Source organism: Pempheris klunzingeri, chromosome 20 (assembly GCF_042242105.1).
Source record: "Pempheris klunzingeri isolate RE-2024b chromosome 20, fPemKlu1.hap1, whole genome shotgun sequence".
Classification (NCBI taxonomy): Eukaryota; Metazoa; Chordata; class Actinopteri; order Acropomatiformes; family Pempheridae; genus Pempheris; species Pempheris klunzingeri.
This window is the reverse complement of record NC_092031.1, coordinates 22066332-22084059: the sequence shown is the minus strand read 5'-3', so window position 1 is coordinate 22084059 and position 17728 is coordinate 22066332. Positions and strand designations below refer to the sequence as shown.

Genomic DNA, 17728 nt, shown 5'->3' with positions numbered 1-17728 from the left:
AGCCTGCGGTGCAACCGAGCTCTATTTTCTACGGCTATTTTTATTATTATTGTCATTGGTAAACACCACACATCTGCCTACCCAGGCCGCTTTCTCATTGGTTAGACGCGTTGTCTGTCGAAGCACTTCCGTCCGTTTGGCCGCTTTTGATTGGCTGATGCGTCTCTCTTTTTCCTCTTCTTCGCGGCGGTGGGTCGGAGCCGCTGTGTCCCGGTCTGGCACGTTCCTAGCCAAATTCTCCACGGTGTAAAATTGGATCCCCCCCACTTCACAAAACCAAAAAATATCCCCTCTTCAATTCCCTGCAACCGCTTACACGTTTCCGCTTAACACACCAAATCTCCACTAGTTACCTCTGAAGATGGCGGTGGTAAGCGGGATGTCGGGGTCGGCTGTAGCCCGGCTTGAGGGCCGAGAATTCGAGTACCTGATGAAGAAAAGGTCGGTGACCATCGGCCGGAACTCCTCGCAGGGTTCTGTGGACGTCAGCATGGGACACTCTAGCTTCATCTCCCGGCGGCACCTCGAAATATTCACCGCGGGTGAAGATGGCACCGGCACGGGGGAATTCTACCTCCGCTGCCTCGGAAAAAACGGGGTGTTTGTAGATGGGGTGTTCCAGAGAAGAGGGGCTCCACCTCTCCAGCTCCCACGAATGTGAGACTGATACGAGCAGTTTATCTGAGCTGTGAATGTGTGAATATACGGGCTCGTGTGTTGTTATTGTTTTGTTGTCCCGCAGATGTTGCACGTGTTGTTGCTGCTCGTTTGTATGGCGATAACGTCACACGAAAGCTCCATGCCGAACATGCTCGTGTAGTCATGCCCGAGCTCACTGCCAAACACACACAGGCGTGTTTAACTTCACCCGTGGCTTCATGTCAGTCTTTTGTGTGGCCGGTTTATTCGGCGTGTGTGTGGTCCACCTAGCAGTCGTCACTGAGACGTCAGACAGTCATGCTTCTGCCAAGAATTAGTGCCCTGTCCTGTGCTACTATTCACAATAGTGCACTATGTGGAAGGTGGCATTTTCCGTAAAAAAAATGTAAGTTTGTATTTCTTTTGGTGTGTTTCTTGCATGCCGAATTGCAGAGTGGTCCTTGGCAGTTCTTAAAAGTCACAATATGTGGTTTTATAATGTTTGTATATGCTGACAGCAAAGCCAGAAACATTAAAATGGCCGAATTGCAACACAGTTTGGGATGAGTTCTCAGTATTTTGGGGGTCATACTCCACTGCTGCTGTGTTGCTTAAGATGCTAGCACAGTTAATGTCTCTGAGCTGCTGCAACACGGCATTAGCATGAGTTAATTATTGTTATATATTTGGTACAACTCCATTTTTATATATGGTGTAGTGTTACAACAGCAACAACGCAGCTAAGGTTAGCCCTGTAGTTAATTTGATCAGGCTCAGTGTCAGCTTGGCCTCATACCCCCCCTCGGCATGTTTACACTGCTCGGCTTGTTGGGCTCCTTTCGGTTGTCATACAACCAAAACTCACATTGGACAGTTGTGGTCTTTAACTTAGATTTTACACTTGATAGGAAATGTCAGTATTGTCACCACACTATAGAAGTGATTCATGTAAAGGTGTCAGCAGATGGTCCAAATATAGCCTATTAATAATAAATTAGACATGATGGGTTGCATAATGGTCATGGTGGACGTCCATATTTAAACCATGTGAGGCAGAATTTTAGTGGAGCTGACGTGGTTCCAGTTGGAACTCCTTGACTCTTGTTGCCATGCAAGGAGGCTCATCTGTCCCTCCGTGCAACGACATCGTAATAAAAGCATTGTGTTTCCCACTTGAATCGCTGTATTCGAGCGTAGACCACGACACATGCCAATTTAAATGGAAGTGTATGGATGTAAAGTACAAACTCGCCTTGTCCTGTCTGTCGTATCCAGGTGTTGTTTCCGGTTCCCCAGCACAAGTATAAAGATCACGTTCACAGCCCTGTCCAATGACAAGAAGGAGCCAAGGAACGTGCCGGAATCACCGGTCAAGCCCGTCCAACCCCAAATTTCCCCACTGACCATCAACATTCCTGACAACATCGCCCACCTCATGAGCCCACTGCCTTCACCTACCGGCACCATCAGGTGAGAGTGGGTTTTTCTGAGTTCTTTGCAACGCTGTGTGTGCGCGCAATGACAATGTTGTCTACATTTTCTAAATGAAGTAATTAAGTGTTTGTTTCTTTGGTGATATATTTCACAGTGCAGCAAACTCTTGTCCGTCAAGTCCGCGGGGGGCGGGACTGTCCAGCTACAGGACAGGCCGTGTCCTGGCCTCAGACCTAATAGGAGACAACTCCCAATCAGAAAACGACAAAGAAGCCTCAGGTGAAGACAGCCCAAAGGTGAGAGGGGGCCGTGAACTGTGGCACTGAAAATGTGGCTGGTTACATTTAGTGCGTCTGCTGCACTTTTTAAAAATTGGACATTTCAAACAAGAGGGTGCGTGACGATGGCAGCAGACTTCAGAGAATCTCAGCGGATTCCTGTTGGTGTCTGAGCACTGTGACCATCCCTGGTTACTTATTGAAGTCTGAAAATTGCCCAACACTCACTCAACAACATAGACTTTGGAGCGCAGGAACCCGGCTGAACTCTGCCAAGTGTGTGCGTTGGTGCCACGTTCGTGCTTGTGGACAAACGAGAGAGAGAAAAATGTATAACTTGAGCTTGTGTTTCATTAACAAAACTTCTCCCAACAGCACAAGTTCAATTCAATTTATTTTGTATAGCCCAATATCACAACAGAGTTGTCTCACAGTGCTTTACAAAGTTGAAAACTTTCTTTTTATTTTCCTCCAGGATGACTCCAAACCTCCATATTCATATGCACAACTAATAGTCCAAGCTATCACCATGGCCCCAGATAAACAGCTAACTCTGAATGGAATATACACCCACATCACCAAGAACTACCCCTACTACAGAACAGCTGACAAAGGCTGGCAGGTAGGAGTCTTCACTCTTTGGTGCCATGGCTCATACAACATTGATGCTCTAGCGTTGACTGGTTCCGGCTTTTCAGATATGAGGATGTGCTGCCTTTTTGCTATGTTGGTATTTCTGTTGATTGAATACCTTTTTGGGAGTTGAATGAAAGTGAAAGTTAGGACATTTTCCATGTATGTGCTGATGATAAATAGTGTCGAAACTTGAAAATCAGGAAGGAGAGCGCATGCTCATCATAAACCCTCCTCTTAGATCACAACACATACTAATAACACCGAGGTTTTTACTATACAGTGCGTTCACATTGACAAAAAGTATAGTCAAAAGATTCAGGTGTACAAAAAAAAAAGCGGATGGTTTTTGAGTGTGCTTTGGATGGACACTAGTCCCACAGTGGAGGAGCTGCTCACAGCTGGTCTCAGAAAATAAATAACTCTTCAAATTTAGTTCCAGTTCAACATTTTTTACTGCAATTCTAAAGTCACAGTTTTGATGTTTTATAACTTCCTGTCGGTATAAAACACTTAAGTGTGTGAATATTCCCGCAGAACGCTCACACACTCTGTGTCCACTTTCATTAGGTGACACCTGTACAACGCACAGGAAGCAGCCCAGTGCTCATGATCGGTTTGTTGTCACTGTCGCCAATCAGCTACGTGTTTAGTACTGAAGTCATAGATTGTGGTGCTGCTGTGCTGGACTGCATTATATTCAGCTGTGTTTCTAATACTTTGCCTCCCTGATGCGTTTGAATAGAAAGGAGGAAAAAGCAGAAATGCCCCACAATGCAGTGCAACAGAGCCTGAAACACTGACCTCAGTAATAAACATGATGCACAGCTCACCTCAACAATTACTGGACATTATGAGTTGTCGCTGTTGAGTTTAAGTGGAGTGACTTTCCTTCTCTCACGCGAGAGCGGCTGAAAAACATTGTGTCTTTAAAATGTATCTAACTGTAAATTATCTTTGAATAATGAGGCAACATGGCAAGACCCCCTTGCAGTCCCCAGACGTCCTGCTGCCCATTGGAAAGCTTCCAACGCGAACGCAGCACAGATGCTTTAACACCACTCCTTGTAACGCCGTGTGTGTTTTGTGTCGACTGATGATTTTAGAACTCGATCCGCCACAATTTGTCCCTGAACCGGTACTTCATCAAAGTGGCCCGCTCTCAGGAGGAGCCAGGCAAAGGCTCCTTCTGGAGGATCGACCCCGCTTCTGAGGGCAAGCTGATAGAACAAGCCTTCAGGAAGCGCAGGCCCAGGGGAGTGCCCTGCTTCAGGACCCCCGTGGGACCCCTCTCCTCCAGGTGAAGACCACTTTGACGCAAAACGTGCGCGTGTGTGTGTGTGCGTGTGCGTGTGCGTGTGTGTGTGTGTGTGTGTGTGTGTGCTTCAAAGAGATGCTTTCGGTGTCAGAAATAGAACCGTCTCAGCTTACAGGGTTACAAAATGTGTCAATGTTTCTTTTCCTGTCCCAGGAGCGCTCCGGCTTCTCCCAACCACACAGGGGCACTGTCTGCCCACTCCAGTGGGGTCCAGACCCCAGACAGCCTGTCTAGAGAGGGGTCCCCGGTCCCCATGGAGCCAGAGCCAACCCCGCCGCAAGCCCCCACTCAGACCGCTACGGTCCAGCCCAAACTCGCTGTTATCCAAGAGGCCCGCTTTGCACAGAACTCCCCTGGTAAAACATACCGTTCCACAAGTGTTTGTCCTATTTAACACATATCTGGGCCAAAGGGATAACATGGAAACCCCTGTCCAATAAAGAGACAGTCTCTCTTTGTGCTCAGCTGTGACGTGTCAGTGTTTGTGTCCATTTTCACGTCACTGAATCGCAGCAGACTAACCTGTCGCCCTGCCCTCTGACAGGCTCCCCCCTGAACAACCAGCCAGTATTGATCGCCGTGCAGCGCCAGGTGCCTCAAACGACCATGAAGCCTGTGACCTACACCATGGCAACGCCAGCCATCGTAACAACGTCAGTCAGCTCCGCCCCCGTCATGCAGACTGTGCACGTGGTCCACCAAATCCCAGCCGTGACCATGGCGACTGTTGGCGGGCAGCCCGCCGCCACAGTGAGCACAGCACCTCAGGAGAACGGAGGCGGAGAGCACAAAGAGATCAAAGGTGAGATCTGATTCATGCCGCCAGTCCTCCTGTGCGACATCGGCGTGGGAGCGGGCGAAGTCGACGTGGTGGTCAGGTTTCATGTTGCGACTGCGTGAATTGAGTTTGATGCCGGTTGTTCTCCCTGCACGCAGTCAAAGTGGAGCCGGTGCCATCCATCACAGCCTCTTCTATAGGCGGAGTCAGTCGCATCATCCAGAGCTCTCAGGCTGCTCCTCTGACGACGGTTACCATCGTGCAACAAGCCCCGCTCGGCCAGCACCAGCTCCCAATAAAGGCCATCACACAGAACGGGACCCATCTGGTCCCCATCAGTACTGCTGCTAGCACAGGTGACACACACACACACACACACACACACAGACACACTCTTTTTACCAATGGCATTTACAAATCTACCCCGAGGCCCTCTGCTCTCCCAGCAGCCACCTGTCTTGCAGAGTGCTTAAAGCTGCCATGTAGAGTTTTCTTGTGAACAAACAAAGGTTATGATTACATTCAGTGTTTTATCCTCGAGCCCCAGCTACCATGTTTAATGCATGTCTTACCCATAAAAGATTTATAAAGCTCGTTTTGTTTTAATATCTCCATTCCCCACTGTTTTCATTACGTTGGCTCGCTAGCACTCTTTATTCTTTCTTGCATTTGTTGGCACATTACGTGACTTTTACCGCCACCAATTAGGCTTTATGATCACGTTTATACTCTGTATTTTTTATTTAATTTTTTTTGCAGAAGGATGTTTCAGCTTTGACCCATATAAGAAGGTCTGATTAAGTGTGACAAGGATTATCTAGAAAACTAGATCTTTACCAGTGTAGAGTATATAACACACAAGTGGGGAAACAACCCAAGCAAGCTCAGTAAAGAGAGTTATGATGTCATAAAAGCAGAAAACCGAGGTCAAAGATCGCTGGCCTTGTTTGGTCGGCCCGGGCACGCTGCACTTACAGCAGGACCCTCGTTAACCTGCTTGTCATGAACTTTTTTTTTTTTAGAGGGGCACAAACTGCAGCGATGGAGGGACCTGAGAACTCAGGCGACCCAAGCAGACACGTTTGCACCTTTTTTCGAGTTTTATTGAAAAAGTCACCTGCGTCAGCATCTAATGCCACCGAGAATGTGTGTGACGGTGAAAACAAACAGCAGCAGCAAAGTGAAGTTGGGCCCTGTCCTCAGAGCCGACGCAGCTTTTCATCCCGCTACAGTTTGCAGGCCTGAAATAATTTTGCATTTAAATCGACGCATTAATTGTCATCTTATTTGTGTATAAAACGTCCTGCAAAATCCTGCACAACATCCATCTCTTTTGCACTCACGTAAAAAAAATAATGAATAATTAAAAACACGGTAAATAAACGTTTTGATCCTGTCCAGAAGACTTCCTGGTGGGCAAACACTCTGAGAGCCTGGATCCACAGAGTGTTTGGCATTTTGGCTTGAAAGGTGGCGGAAACGGTTAACTAATCAAAATAGTTCCTAAAGATGTTTCGGCCTATTTACTAATGCGTCTGCCTACGAATTCACTTGTCTTGTCACTCTTCCAGCACAGTGATCACTTCTTTTTAACTATATCTTAGTCCAGCCCACAGAGCAGCAACAGGAGCTCTGATTGGCTGTTTATGTGTGGTGTCAGCCAACCAGAGGTCCCGTTTTAAGTGATGATTGTACAGTTTGTACACGCCTGTTGAATAAACGCTGTCCTCTGCCCACCAGCCATCGCCAACCCTCTCCACCTCCTGGCGGCCCACGCCTCAGCCTCGGCGTCCCTCCCCACCAAGAGGCAGAACGGAGAAGTGCAAAACCAACCCCAATCAAAGAGGGTGAAAACGGAGGAGGAAGAGGAGGGTGAAGCAGCAGCAGCAGCCGCCAACAACAACGGCACCACGGACATAGCCGGAGAGGGAGGGGTCAGTGAACAGATCGGTGCCAAGTAGCCCCCCCCCCCCCCCGACCTGCAGATCTGCATCCTGACCCCTGCTCTCCTGTATGCATTGAGCCTCACCCCCTCCCTCCCTCCCTCACTCACTCTCACCCCTCCATCCCACCCGGTTATCATCTACTCCAAGGTGCCAAAAAAAAAAAAGAAGAAGAAGAGACGCGGAAACACCTGCGGGACTACAGAATGTGCAAAACCTCCTCCTCACCCCCCCCCCAAGTCCTCTGCCATATGTTTAAGACCACAAAAACACAATGCAAAAACTAAAGACCAAATTGAAAATGGAGTCAAAGAGTTGCTGACGACTGTGAATCCCCGAAGTTTGAGACCCAGACGGCAAGAAAGAAGCACACGAAGAAGAGACGGATTTAAAACCCCAGATTTCCAGATAAAAGAAAAAAAGAAAAAAAAGACTCATTGGACAAGCAAGGAGACCTGAAACTCCCCAAAGATGGAAAAAGGAGCCTCATCCTGGTAGCATTACAGATAAGCGCTTAACTGTGTCAGATAGAAAAAGCAACCAAGTGAATTTACCAGTAGTGTATTCCGCAAAGGGAAGTGTGCGTATGTACGTGTGGACATTCCCATCTTCGGCAGCTAGCCTCCATGTCGACCTACCTAACCCAGTCGTGAGTAGATATGCAGTATTCTGTTGTACAAGTGTATCTTTGGATCTTTTTTCAGTGTTTCTCCGTTTCCCAAGACACAGATACTATCTAGTAATAATTAAGATAACTAAAAGCTATAAGTGGGGTCTTTAAGAACATTTACACATTACAATATGACATTTTGGGAATCTTTTCTTTTTTTGTTTAGTTTTTTTTTTTGTATGTGGACTCTTTGTTCAGTGAAATGAATGTAGTCTCCTTTTTTCTTTTTTCCTTTTTTAAAGAAAACACTATCTATGGAGTGGATGTTCTTCTTTTCTGCTCATTCACGCAAATGACATTTCTTTATCACTGTACATCTACAGATTTTTTCATATTTTACAAATATCCTATGAGATAAAAAGTATATTGCCATGCGTATTTGACCATATGCTTCATCAAGCTTGCATGTTACGGATCTAGAGACAATGTACTTGAGCAGATTATCTGAATATGGAACTGAAGAAGATTTAGACTGAATCTACGCTATATGATTCTGACCAGTGCTGCACTTAACCCTCTTAGCCGTTTTTTTTTTTTCCCCCGTTTGTATTTTCATTTGCTCTGTTTTTTTTGTTTTGTTTTGTTTCTTTAGTTGTTTTTTCTTTCTTTTTTTTTGTCATAATGGGCTGTATTTGTTACCTTTGTGTTGAAGTTGGCAGTCTCTTTGCTTGATTATATTATTTTATTCTGTTTCATGCTACTAAACAGTCTATTCAGATTGTATTCTATGTTACACGAGGAAAAACAAGTGATAGGTGTTTGTTCTGCTTCAGTGGGTAAATGCTTTTTTTTATAAATTTATTTAAAACACACAACCTTCTTAGTTTGTATTTCTTTGAGTAAAAGCCTTCTTTGCCGGCCAGATGCGAACTCAAAAACTTCCTTTAAGGGGGACTTCGGCGTGCATTCCACACAGTTTGGCCAGGCTGTTAGAGGAAGTGTGTACCACAGGGGTGGAAATGCCATCAGCTTCCGTAAGGGATAAAAACAGCTTTACTCACTTATTTGCAGTAGCAGAGCTGACCAGAGAGCCAAATGTAAGAACTACTACTCCCAACACCTACCTCTTTTTCCACAGCAGACACTTTGGCTTTTCATGGCAGGAAAAAGCACAGGTGTGACTGAGGGTATTAGAAAGTCCTGATACTGTGCACGCTTGCTGACTGGGACACTCGGTTTCACCTGTGCTTCTCAGATCATGACAAATCAAAATGTCAGCTGAAAAAATCCCACTATTCCAATATGTGAGCACTGATACAGAAGCTGCACTGCTTAGAAATCAGTGGGGTCATTTAAATATATCTTGATTTTATACCACATTAAAAAAACCTTATTTATTGAGGAGTATCAGCATCTAACCAGACCAAGTGACAAGCTGGTGCTATTTGAATGGATCTTGGATTTCCACAGCTGATGGAGATTCCATCAGGGAGCCTTCTTGGATGACGAGGAAAAGAGGTTAATATTGGGGAAGAACGAGCCAGACTTTTCCTGCACCCCACCACCCAACACATCCTGGCATCATCCAGCTTTTCAATGGCTGCCGTGCTTCACACCTGACCAGGAGTGTCTGGTGGCAGAACAAGATGTGTGTTCATGTTCATAAGTTAGATAAGGAGATTTTAACAGGAAAGCCAAAGTGGATTGTTGTTCAGTGGCTCTGCTGTTGTCCATCAAATTACTGTAAACCCAGGGGCGCAGTTATGTAACCAGAGTATAGAACGGAGAGGTCTTCCTTTAGCTTTTGATTTGATTTCTGAGGTGGTTTCCAGAGCAGACATGCATGCTTTAGCTGGCAAAGATTACTATTTCATTTCAGTGGGACTTAAAGACCCTCTAAAGTGTTTATGGGGCCCTGAGTACAGCATGGGGAAGGACAAATCCATCTAGCCACACTTTGAATAAAACGCAGATGCCACACTTGGTTTCCACAGTCTAAAAGGCATGAAATGGGCCGTGAAGTGTAACTGTAAAAGCAGATGTTACATTTTATTCACAAACTTAAATGCAGGTTTTACAATCATTCTGAGTGTGTCAGAAACAAGTTGGCTTTTCAGTTTGTGCAGCCAGTCCGTGACCGCCAAGTGCTGTGTATGCTCAGCAGAGTGATGCCTGCAGTTGTACAATCTGATGCAGAAAGCAACTCAAATGAAATGTATTTTTGCACTGAATCAACAAAAATGCTTTCAATTAACGTGACGAATGAAAAAGACGTAATATTTAATCATACATTACAGTTCGGCTTGTGTTCCGTCGTGATGGATCCACGCTGAACACGTCTCCTGTTTATGGCCACAGGCTGCAACAAAGCACTTCAGAGTCCCTGATTTGCATTAGCTGAGCTGATCAACGCTGTTAGGGGTGAAGCTGTTCACAGAGATCCACTGACACGGACGACACGACTGTTCTCAGGATTTAAACAAAAAAAAGGTGCCACGCAGCTGCGACTGGAGGGCCACACCGGCCGAAGGAAAGCACGAGGAGCAACCAATCATCCTTGAGAAGATCTCCAATGGAACTGTTTTGGGTTAAAGTCAAACACGACGAGCAGTCTTGAACAGGGCTCAAAATATTCTTCATATTTTTACAGTTGGTCTGGGTTACTTAGCAGAAACTAATCACTTATATTTTTGTGGTTTAGGATGGAAACCATCTGTTCATGAGGGAACAACAAACAATCAGCTTTAACAAACTTAAAGAAATAGTTCAACCATTTTGGAAATAGACTTATTTACTTTCTTGCCGCGAGCTAGAAGAGAAGATCAAAACCATTCTAATGTTGGGAGTGATATCAATCTTCTCATCTAAGAAAGGCCACATTTCCCAATAAATGCTGAACCATTTCCTTAGACTGTCTTTCTTAGAAACAACACTCCACGTTCACAAGCTCGTAGCAAAAAGCAATTTGGGGAAAACATATTGCACAATGTATGAAAAAAAGGAAGAGTGAAACAAAAATACATGTTACATTTTTTCTTCTGCTACTATTCTGTACAGTTCTATGCAGTTAGAAGTTCAGTCTGGCGCATGTTGTGTTTACAGTGAATATAAGAAAATCTAGTAATACTAAGGTGAAGCTTCACAAAGCAGGATCAGTCTGTTCCAATGTTCCAGATGTTACTATGAACCTTAATGACAGAAGTGGAAAAAAGAACAGTTACCTCGTTCTGATCCTACTTTGTGAACACCTATTATGGTACACTGGTATATATACAAACACACATATGTATATATGACAACAATAATATGTGCACACAGATTCTCTCCAGTCTCGAGGCACTCCCTACAGTTAGGTTAGGTGGTGTTAATTGACAAAAATCTCAATGTTTTCAATCCGTCTAACTATCAGAATTTTCTATGCGATTAAAAATAGCCATCCTTTGTAAATTCCCCGGAAGACATCTTAAAAAGTGGCATGTTGTCCGTTCAAAAAATAACTTTCCCTCTTTTCTCTAGTGTTTGGTTTGGGAGTGAAGTCGGCATCCGTGTCTCTCTGTCCAGAGAACAATCCTCAGGAGTCTGTGAGAGACAAAAGTCTGCATCCACGAGTTCATCTTTGCTGTGAGGGTTCCCCAGAGTCTGTGCTTCTCTTCCTTTGTCCTCCCTTCATCTGGTGCTCTTTCACAGAGTCTGTCAAGATAAGGAGAAGTGAGACCTCTCCGGTCTCCTCCAAAATAAAAAAAAAAGAAAGTAAAGAAAAACAGGCCGTGTGATAGCAAGTCTCCAAAGGGGTCAGTGGTCATATTTTCTCATCGGTCATCTCCAGGAACTGGGCGTACACGTCTCTGGAACACTCCCCTTTCTGGTTGAACAGGAACTTGTAGTAGCTGCCATCAGCACAAATGGCTGCAAGGTGGATGGAGAGAAACGAGAGCGGAACACAGTCAGTCAGCAAACTCAAACCTGACAGGTCTGTGGTTTCACTATAGTCAAATGATGCATGCTGCGTGGGTAGGGACGTTGAGAGCAAAGCAGAATTCAGACAGGTATCTCGGCTTTGTTGTGCTCATTGATGGCCGTTTCTACTGGACAAACAGTTCAGTCAGATTGCTGTCTGCAGAATTAAGAACAGGAACATCATCTTCCTGCACAGCTAAGAAACGACTGAACTCAATCCATGAAAAGTGGTGTTGATAAAATATCATAGTTGACAGTACAGTGGTCACCTGTGACACCCTCTGAGATGGCATGCTGGACTCACCTATGACAGCATTGGGCTCTGTTCCAAAGGCACACACACAGGGAGAGCCTGAGGGGACCTGGAACTTGGAGAAGCTCCACTTGGAGCTGAAGTATTTGGGAAGGAAGCTGGCCGATGCCAAACTGCAGAAAAAGACACGCAATTAATCAGGACACAGGGATGAAACACAAAGTCAAATGCACTGTTCAATATCAACATTTAGTGTTTTGTGTTTATTCTAACCCAGCTACAGCTCTGGGTTCATTATTATGCGGTAGACAGATTTGACGTCGCTCGTACGGAAAACAATAAAACCCTTCAGCAGAGATTAACCTTGACTGTTTGTTCCTTTTGGGGTCCTCTGCAGCGAAGATGTGCACTGTGCCATGGTCACTGGACACGCAGATGAGGGACGCATCCTGGTTGAAATTAATGCTGAAAAAGACAGAGCAGATGGAAATAATGAGAACAAGAAAACTAAGAGCTTTCATAAGCTCAGGCGTGTAGCAATTACCATTAACCTACACAGCAGTGGTTCGCGTGGGCTGCAGGCAAAGCATAGACAATAGGTCCATTCTGAGTGGCTCCATTTGGTGAACAACAACAAAGAAACCTAAAGTGTAGTGATTTTCACACCTTTTAATATTTATTTGCACCCCACTGTCGTAGATTTGGACCCTAAACCGCTTTTTCTTTTTACAATTTTACACATTTCCAGCAATCTTCCCCACCAGCATCATTTCCGTCTTTGCCTGTGCCTGTGTCTTTCATCTAATGTCATGAACAAAAAAAAAACAGAACAGACGCAAGGCTATCGGGTAAATATGTGAACAGTATTATTGCTCAATGCTCACCAATAAATGTTTGCTGTCTGAGAGCCTCGTCTTAGCTCCTGTATGAGCTGACCTGCAGATGTGTCAAAAATTCTAATAAGAGTCCCCTGTAGAAACACGACATGGATTAGTCACAAGTCAGCAACAGTAGAACCAAACTACACAACTACTGAAGAAGTAGTCCAACATGAATGTTATTTTATTTGCCAATTAACTTTAGCCCAGGCATGGCTTACTTTCTCTGATGCAGTAGCTATTCTTGTGCCCTGCAGATTTAGAGCGATGCAGCACAGCGCGCCTTCATGTGCGGGGATATCAACTGGGGGCTTCTCTGTGTTGGCCAGGTCCACTATCTGCACATGGCCTGAGTGAGTCCCAGGGAACGCCAACAGAGAGTTGTTGCTGTTAGGACACAGCACACACAGACCTGGGAGATAAAGGGGGAAAGCTGGTTACAATGTTGTTCCAATGCTTGACGAAAGCTGTGTCACATTACACAAACTCTTCTCATGGCCACTGCATTCAGCGGAAACCTTCGGAGATGTTACGACACATTTGATTCCAACCTAAAACAATGTGCAGGTTTTAAAAGATGCTCCATCATGCAGTTCAAGTTTGCTGAACCTGCTAACAGGCGTGAGGTTCATGGGATTAATTAAGAGTGTAGAACAGAGGACGGACCTTTGGGGTTGTAGCAGGTCTCAAACACATGCAGCTGATGGGGGTTGTGGGTAAAGGTGAAGACTTTGATCATTGAGTCCAGAACCACCACGATCCTGAGAAAAAAGGAGAACCAACACATGGGTGAAACTTTAAACTGAAAGTTAAAAAATCTATTCAAATAACACTTGAGTGTAATGCTAATCTGACCCTGCTAGTGATAAAAAAAACAGAGGCTAAGCAACCGACAATGAATGAGCGAATCAGTTCAAGAGATATTAGATATAAAGAACACAGAAATGCTAGTATGGCTGCACTGTCACAGCTTCATAGAGTGTCCCTGTCTCATTACCTCAGTGTTGCTGCTTGACTGGAGAGAAACCTCCCAACAATTCATTAATCTGTTACACAAGACCTATTGAAGTGTCACAAATGAAACCACCAACAAACACAATTACAGAGGGCGATCCCTGGACGGATGAACCTGCTTCACAGATGTGTCTTTAAGTCCATTAAGTCCACTTTTAATTGGTGACTGCCTTTTACCTGTCACGCCGGAGCTTCACTGCTTTGACTTCTGTTGAGAACTCGATCTCAATGACTGTCTTCTTCTTCAGGTCATCCCAGATCATCACTAGAGTACAAAATAGAACAGTCAGTCACACAAGTAAAATGGGTGCGTGTGATTTTTCACAAACAGTTTAACTAAACTGCAATTTAAACTGAACACCAGATAATACATAATTCAATACCTGTGTCACGATCATGTCGGCCACAGTTTGAGGGAAAACCAGAAGAATTCATTATCATATTAACTATTTCCCAGCAATATTTAACTAGTCCTAATGATATATTCTATCAAATTAACACAATCCGGACCCGGATATGTGCCCAATAAAACATTACAACAGCCCACTGTTAGTTCATAGGTGTGTGAAGTCTTCAGACCGCCAACAATCACATACGAAAACATGTTATAACTGACATTAGCGCCTACCACAGGAAAGAGAAAAGTTTCAGACTTCTGATAATCAAACGTAGGATTTTAGCCTTTTTTGAGGAAAGTGAACTGACTTTACGTGACCTGAAGAGACCCACCATTTGTCAGAACAGAGGCCCTCTGAAAACAACATCAGTGATGTTGAAAAAAACAAAGTAATCTATCAGCATTGCTACCTTAAGCAGAAGAAGACATACCTTTGTTGGTTGGGTACTTGGGTTTCTTTCCTCCTCCCACTAGTGCTAAATAGTTACACCTAAACAGCATCTCCACGTGGCCGACCCCGCCCTCCAGGAACTCTGAAAGACAACCATTGGTGGTGAGCAAGACTAAGAACAAGTCGTACTTCTAGATCCTCTAAGTAAAGACTGCACTTCAGATAACATTTGCACACTGCATTCTGACCCCAGCTGCTTAGTCATCTCTAATGGCTCAGCTCTCAACAGACAGCAAACCACAATGACAAGAAATCCTCTGCATTCCACACACTGAGACTGTCCAGCACGCACGACGTCAGCAGGAAAGAGAATCGTTATGTGCTGTAAAGACGGTCCTCAAAGAACTGCATTTGGATTAGCGAAGAAAAAAAAAAAGATTAAAGGCTACACACTTGGTCCTGTGAACTTGTACTTGGTCAGCGCCCAGCCTACGGCAGTGAAATCCTGAGCATTAGAGAAGTAGCTTAGAGCAGGCCATGTGCTGAGTCAAACTTTCAGCCCTGTTTAGGGGAGACTTCCTCTCATATGCCTCCACATTTAAGATGTTGCAATTCTGTGTTCCTGTGTGCAGCAGAATTGGCTGGTTTGAATTATTTTTGCAGTCATAAGGCAAAAAGCTTTGAGCAAGGACTTAAAATTAGCTGCCAATCACTGAGCATCCCTCTACCACAGTTTGGGGTGGTTTCCTGAATGAACATTATGCATTAAATATAATATTACTGCACCGCTTGTAGACTTTCCTGGAGGAAATAAATATGATGAGACAAAACATTCAGGGCACCAGAAAGCACAGCCTCACCCACTCTTGTATCAACAAAAGATGGCACCAGTAGAAACATTAACTTGACAGCCCTGATCTCTTGAAATAGACCTAAATCACAGTGTAGCTGAAACTCTTTGATTAAAATTTGGCACATTGGTTTGGCAAAGGATATTGCTGCAAACAGAGGATTGGAAGCATCAATAGCCAAGCCAGACAGAGGGCTACATGTGCACTGAGAGAAACTAAGTAACACCTAAGTAGATTATATTTCTATACACGCTTTGCCTTCTAACAAGCTTTTATCACGGAAGTGTGATGAGAAACCGTATAAATGGAGTGGACGTAGCTTCCGGATCTGAAACATAAAGCCAATGCATAAGTGCCTTGATCCCAGTGACTCAAGAAGACAAGAAGTCGGCCAATTGTATGGAAGTCTATGAGAAAATAAGCCCACTTCTCACTTGATTTATTTCCTCAATAAACATTTTCCTAATACGTTTATGGTCTCAATCGTCTGACGTTCATTAAAAAAAAGTATTGTCCTATTTTGAATAGACAATAAAGTAGGGTCTGCTTTAGGCCAACACTACCATGTGACTAACCAATCACCCGTTGGTTAGTGGACGGCCGTTCTGAACCCTTGACTTTGGCATTTTGGGCATTGCCATCTTGGTTTTGAAACCAAGACTGAAGCTGATTCAACGACGGTGCGACACACCACTTCTTCTATCAAGTTGCGACATGCAACTCACTGAACTTGTATGTAGTTGTGTACGACCAAATCAGGAAAATTCTTTTTGCTAGTTATAAACCACAGGGCTTGTCACCTTGTTTCTCCTTCTCCTTAAGAGGATCTGTGTTGTACACACGAAATCCATTCTCCATTCCACAAGCAAAGCATCCTGGAGAGACACACAGAGATGAAACAGCTATTAGAAATGAATAACTACAACAGATGACATGAGTCAACAGTTGTAGTAATAGCAGAGGCTCTTCACAAATACCTTTAAAATGGAAACGCCCCCGCATCCGCAACCTTTACAGTAGTGACAACACATTACATGAGCAGCTGGGGAGCTCATGTTAGTTGGACTAACAGACCTTAGAGCAGAGCTGACACAGCAGATCAACCTCTGGTGGAATTCATATAAAGATGTCACACCGTATGTTGACATGTGAAGGAGTTTAGTGCCACAGTTTGCACAGCTATTTATGAGGTCACATGAGGTCTTTGCGTGACATTACCTTTTGAAAGTTTACACTTCCATCGGCTCTGGCAAACCTAGCTGGCACCAGTAATTTCATTAAGTTAATGTTAATCTACACCAAATAGGAATACTTGAACTTCACGGCCTGTGTGATTAAAAGTGGGTGGGGAGCGACGGATAATTGCAGCGCACTACAATAGGGTGCTGTGTACGGGTTGACAAAAATGTGTTCTTCTGAAAACTGGCAACCTAATAAAAAGACTGGTGTTGTCACAGGAGTAGCTTTCATAACGTTAGTCCAACGACGCCGTAATAACGGTCAAGCATAGCAAACTGCTACCTAGCTAGCGCCTGCGGTTTCGCCGTTGTGGTAACTATGGCACGGCTAGTATGATGGTCGATGGAAATTCAGCCAGCTAACATTAGCATTCAAGTTAAGTTCTCCGACGCTACACCAGTAACACCTGAACACTGCTCATATATGAGAACTAAACTTAAACTCATGTTGGTCTAACATTAGCTTGTTAGCTGACTTATGTGTTGAGTGACAACAAAAAAGCTAAGTTAATGATAGCTTTAGCTAGCTAGCTGACGTACAGCTAACTAGCCTTAAAGCTAACGTTAACTTAACGGTTGGTGCTTGAAGTTAGCATTTCTGAATTGACAACACCGCAGACGTATTATCGCCAAATAACCCCAAGCCTAGAAAATGTTCATCTTTAGTTCACGTTTGGTTCTCGTAAGTGTTAACGTATGCCCCGGGAAGACATCGGTTTAGCAACATTAGCTTAGCATCCACGACGCTGCCAATTCCCATTTGAGAGAAAAAAAATGAAACAGCCGCTTCTTACCATTATCCTGGTTAAATCCAGCATAAAGGAGCCCATTCCCGTGAGGATTAGACGGTAATAAATTCATTATTTTAACAGTACAACTGAATGCCAAATGACGTTAACACGTTAATCCAAAAGCTGCTGCCTGAAGAGCCAACCGGCTACCATTCCCCCGGAGCCTGCTGGGCAGAGAGGAGGAAAACAACTGAGGCTGGTTCCTGCGTGCTGAGAGCTGTCACCAAGTCACGATCAAAGGGAGTTTTCACTGAACTTTGGACGTTTTTGAGCAAACATTTAACGCCAAAATAATGTACTTAAAATCCTGAGTAATGATTTTAAC

The 17728-nt window shown here is 44.4% G+C and overlaps 2 protein-coding genes across 2 annotated transcripts; one reads left to right on the top strand and one right to left on the bottom strand.

The window, feature by feature from the left end:
- Nucleotides 1–195: 195 nt before the first annotated feature.
- Nucleotides 196–8496, top strand: foxk2a (forkhead box K2a). The gene is made up of 9 exons (XM_070852091.1): nt 196–657; nt 1915–2109; nt 2228–2369; nt 2827–2973; nt 4091–4284; nt 4456–4658; nt 4847–5104; nt 5239–5436; nt 6821–8496. The coding sequence occupies exons 1-9, from the start codon at nt 362–364 to the stop codon at nt 7039–7041; spliced, it is 1854 nt and encodes a 617-aa protein (XP_070708192.1). The 5' UTR covers nt 196–361; the 3' UTR covers nt 7042–8496.
- Nucleotides 8497–9657: 1161 nt separating this feature from the next.
- wdr45b (WD repeat domain 45B) lies at nt 9658–17660 on the bottom strand. The gene is made up of 10 exons (XM_070852156.1): nt 17407–17660; nt 16175–16249; nt 14564–14665; nt 13913–14000; nt 13388–13482; nt 12943–13133; nt 12728–12813; nt 12207–12308; nt 11895–12016; nt 9658–11539 (listed from the first exon to the last, which is right to left on the bottom strand). Exons 1-10 carry the CDS (start codon nt 17471–17473, stop codon nt 11433–11435), a joined length of 1035 nt encoding a protein of 344 aa, XP_070708257.1. The 5' UTR covers nt 17474–17660; the 3' UTR covers nt 9658–11432.
- Between the last annotated feature and the right edge of the window lie 68 nt (nt 17661–17728).

Excerpts from the sequence above, each read along its gene's own strand:
- foxk2a (XM_070852091.1), top strand. The coding sequence starts at position 362 with ATGGCGGTGGTAAGCGGGATGTCGGGGTCGGCTGTAGCCCGGCTTGAG. Across the intron at positions 2,370-2,826 it reads CAGGTGAAGACAGCCCAAAG|GATGACTCCAAACCTCCATA; the intron begins GTGAGAGGGGGC and ends ATTTTCCTCCAG. Across the intron at positions 5,437-6,820 it reads CAGTACTGCTGCTAGCACAG|CCATCGCCAACCCTCTCCAC; the intron begins GTGACACACACA and ends TCTGCCCACCAG.
- wdr45b (XM_070852156.1), bottom strand. The coding sequence starts at position 17,473 with ATGAATTTATTACCGTCTAATCCTCACGGGAATGGGCTCCTTTATGCT. Across the intron at positions 16,250-17,406 it reads TGGATTTAACCAGGATAATG|GATGCTTTGCTTGTGGAATG; the intron begins GTAAGAAGCGGC and ends GTGTCTCTCCAG. Across the intron at positions 11,540-11,894 it reads AGAGCCCAATGCTGTCATAG|CCATTTGTGCTGATGGCAGC; the intron begins GTGAGTCCAGCA and ends TCCACCTTGCAG.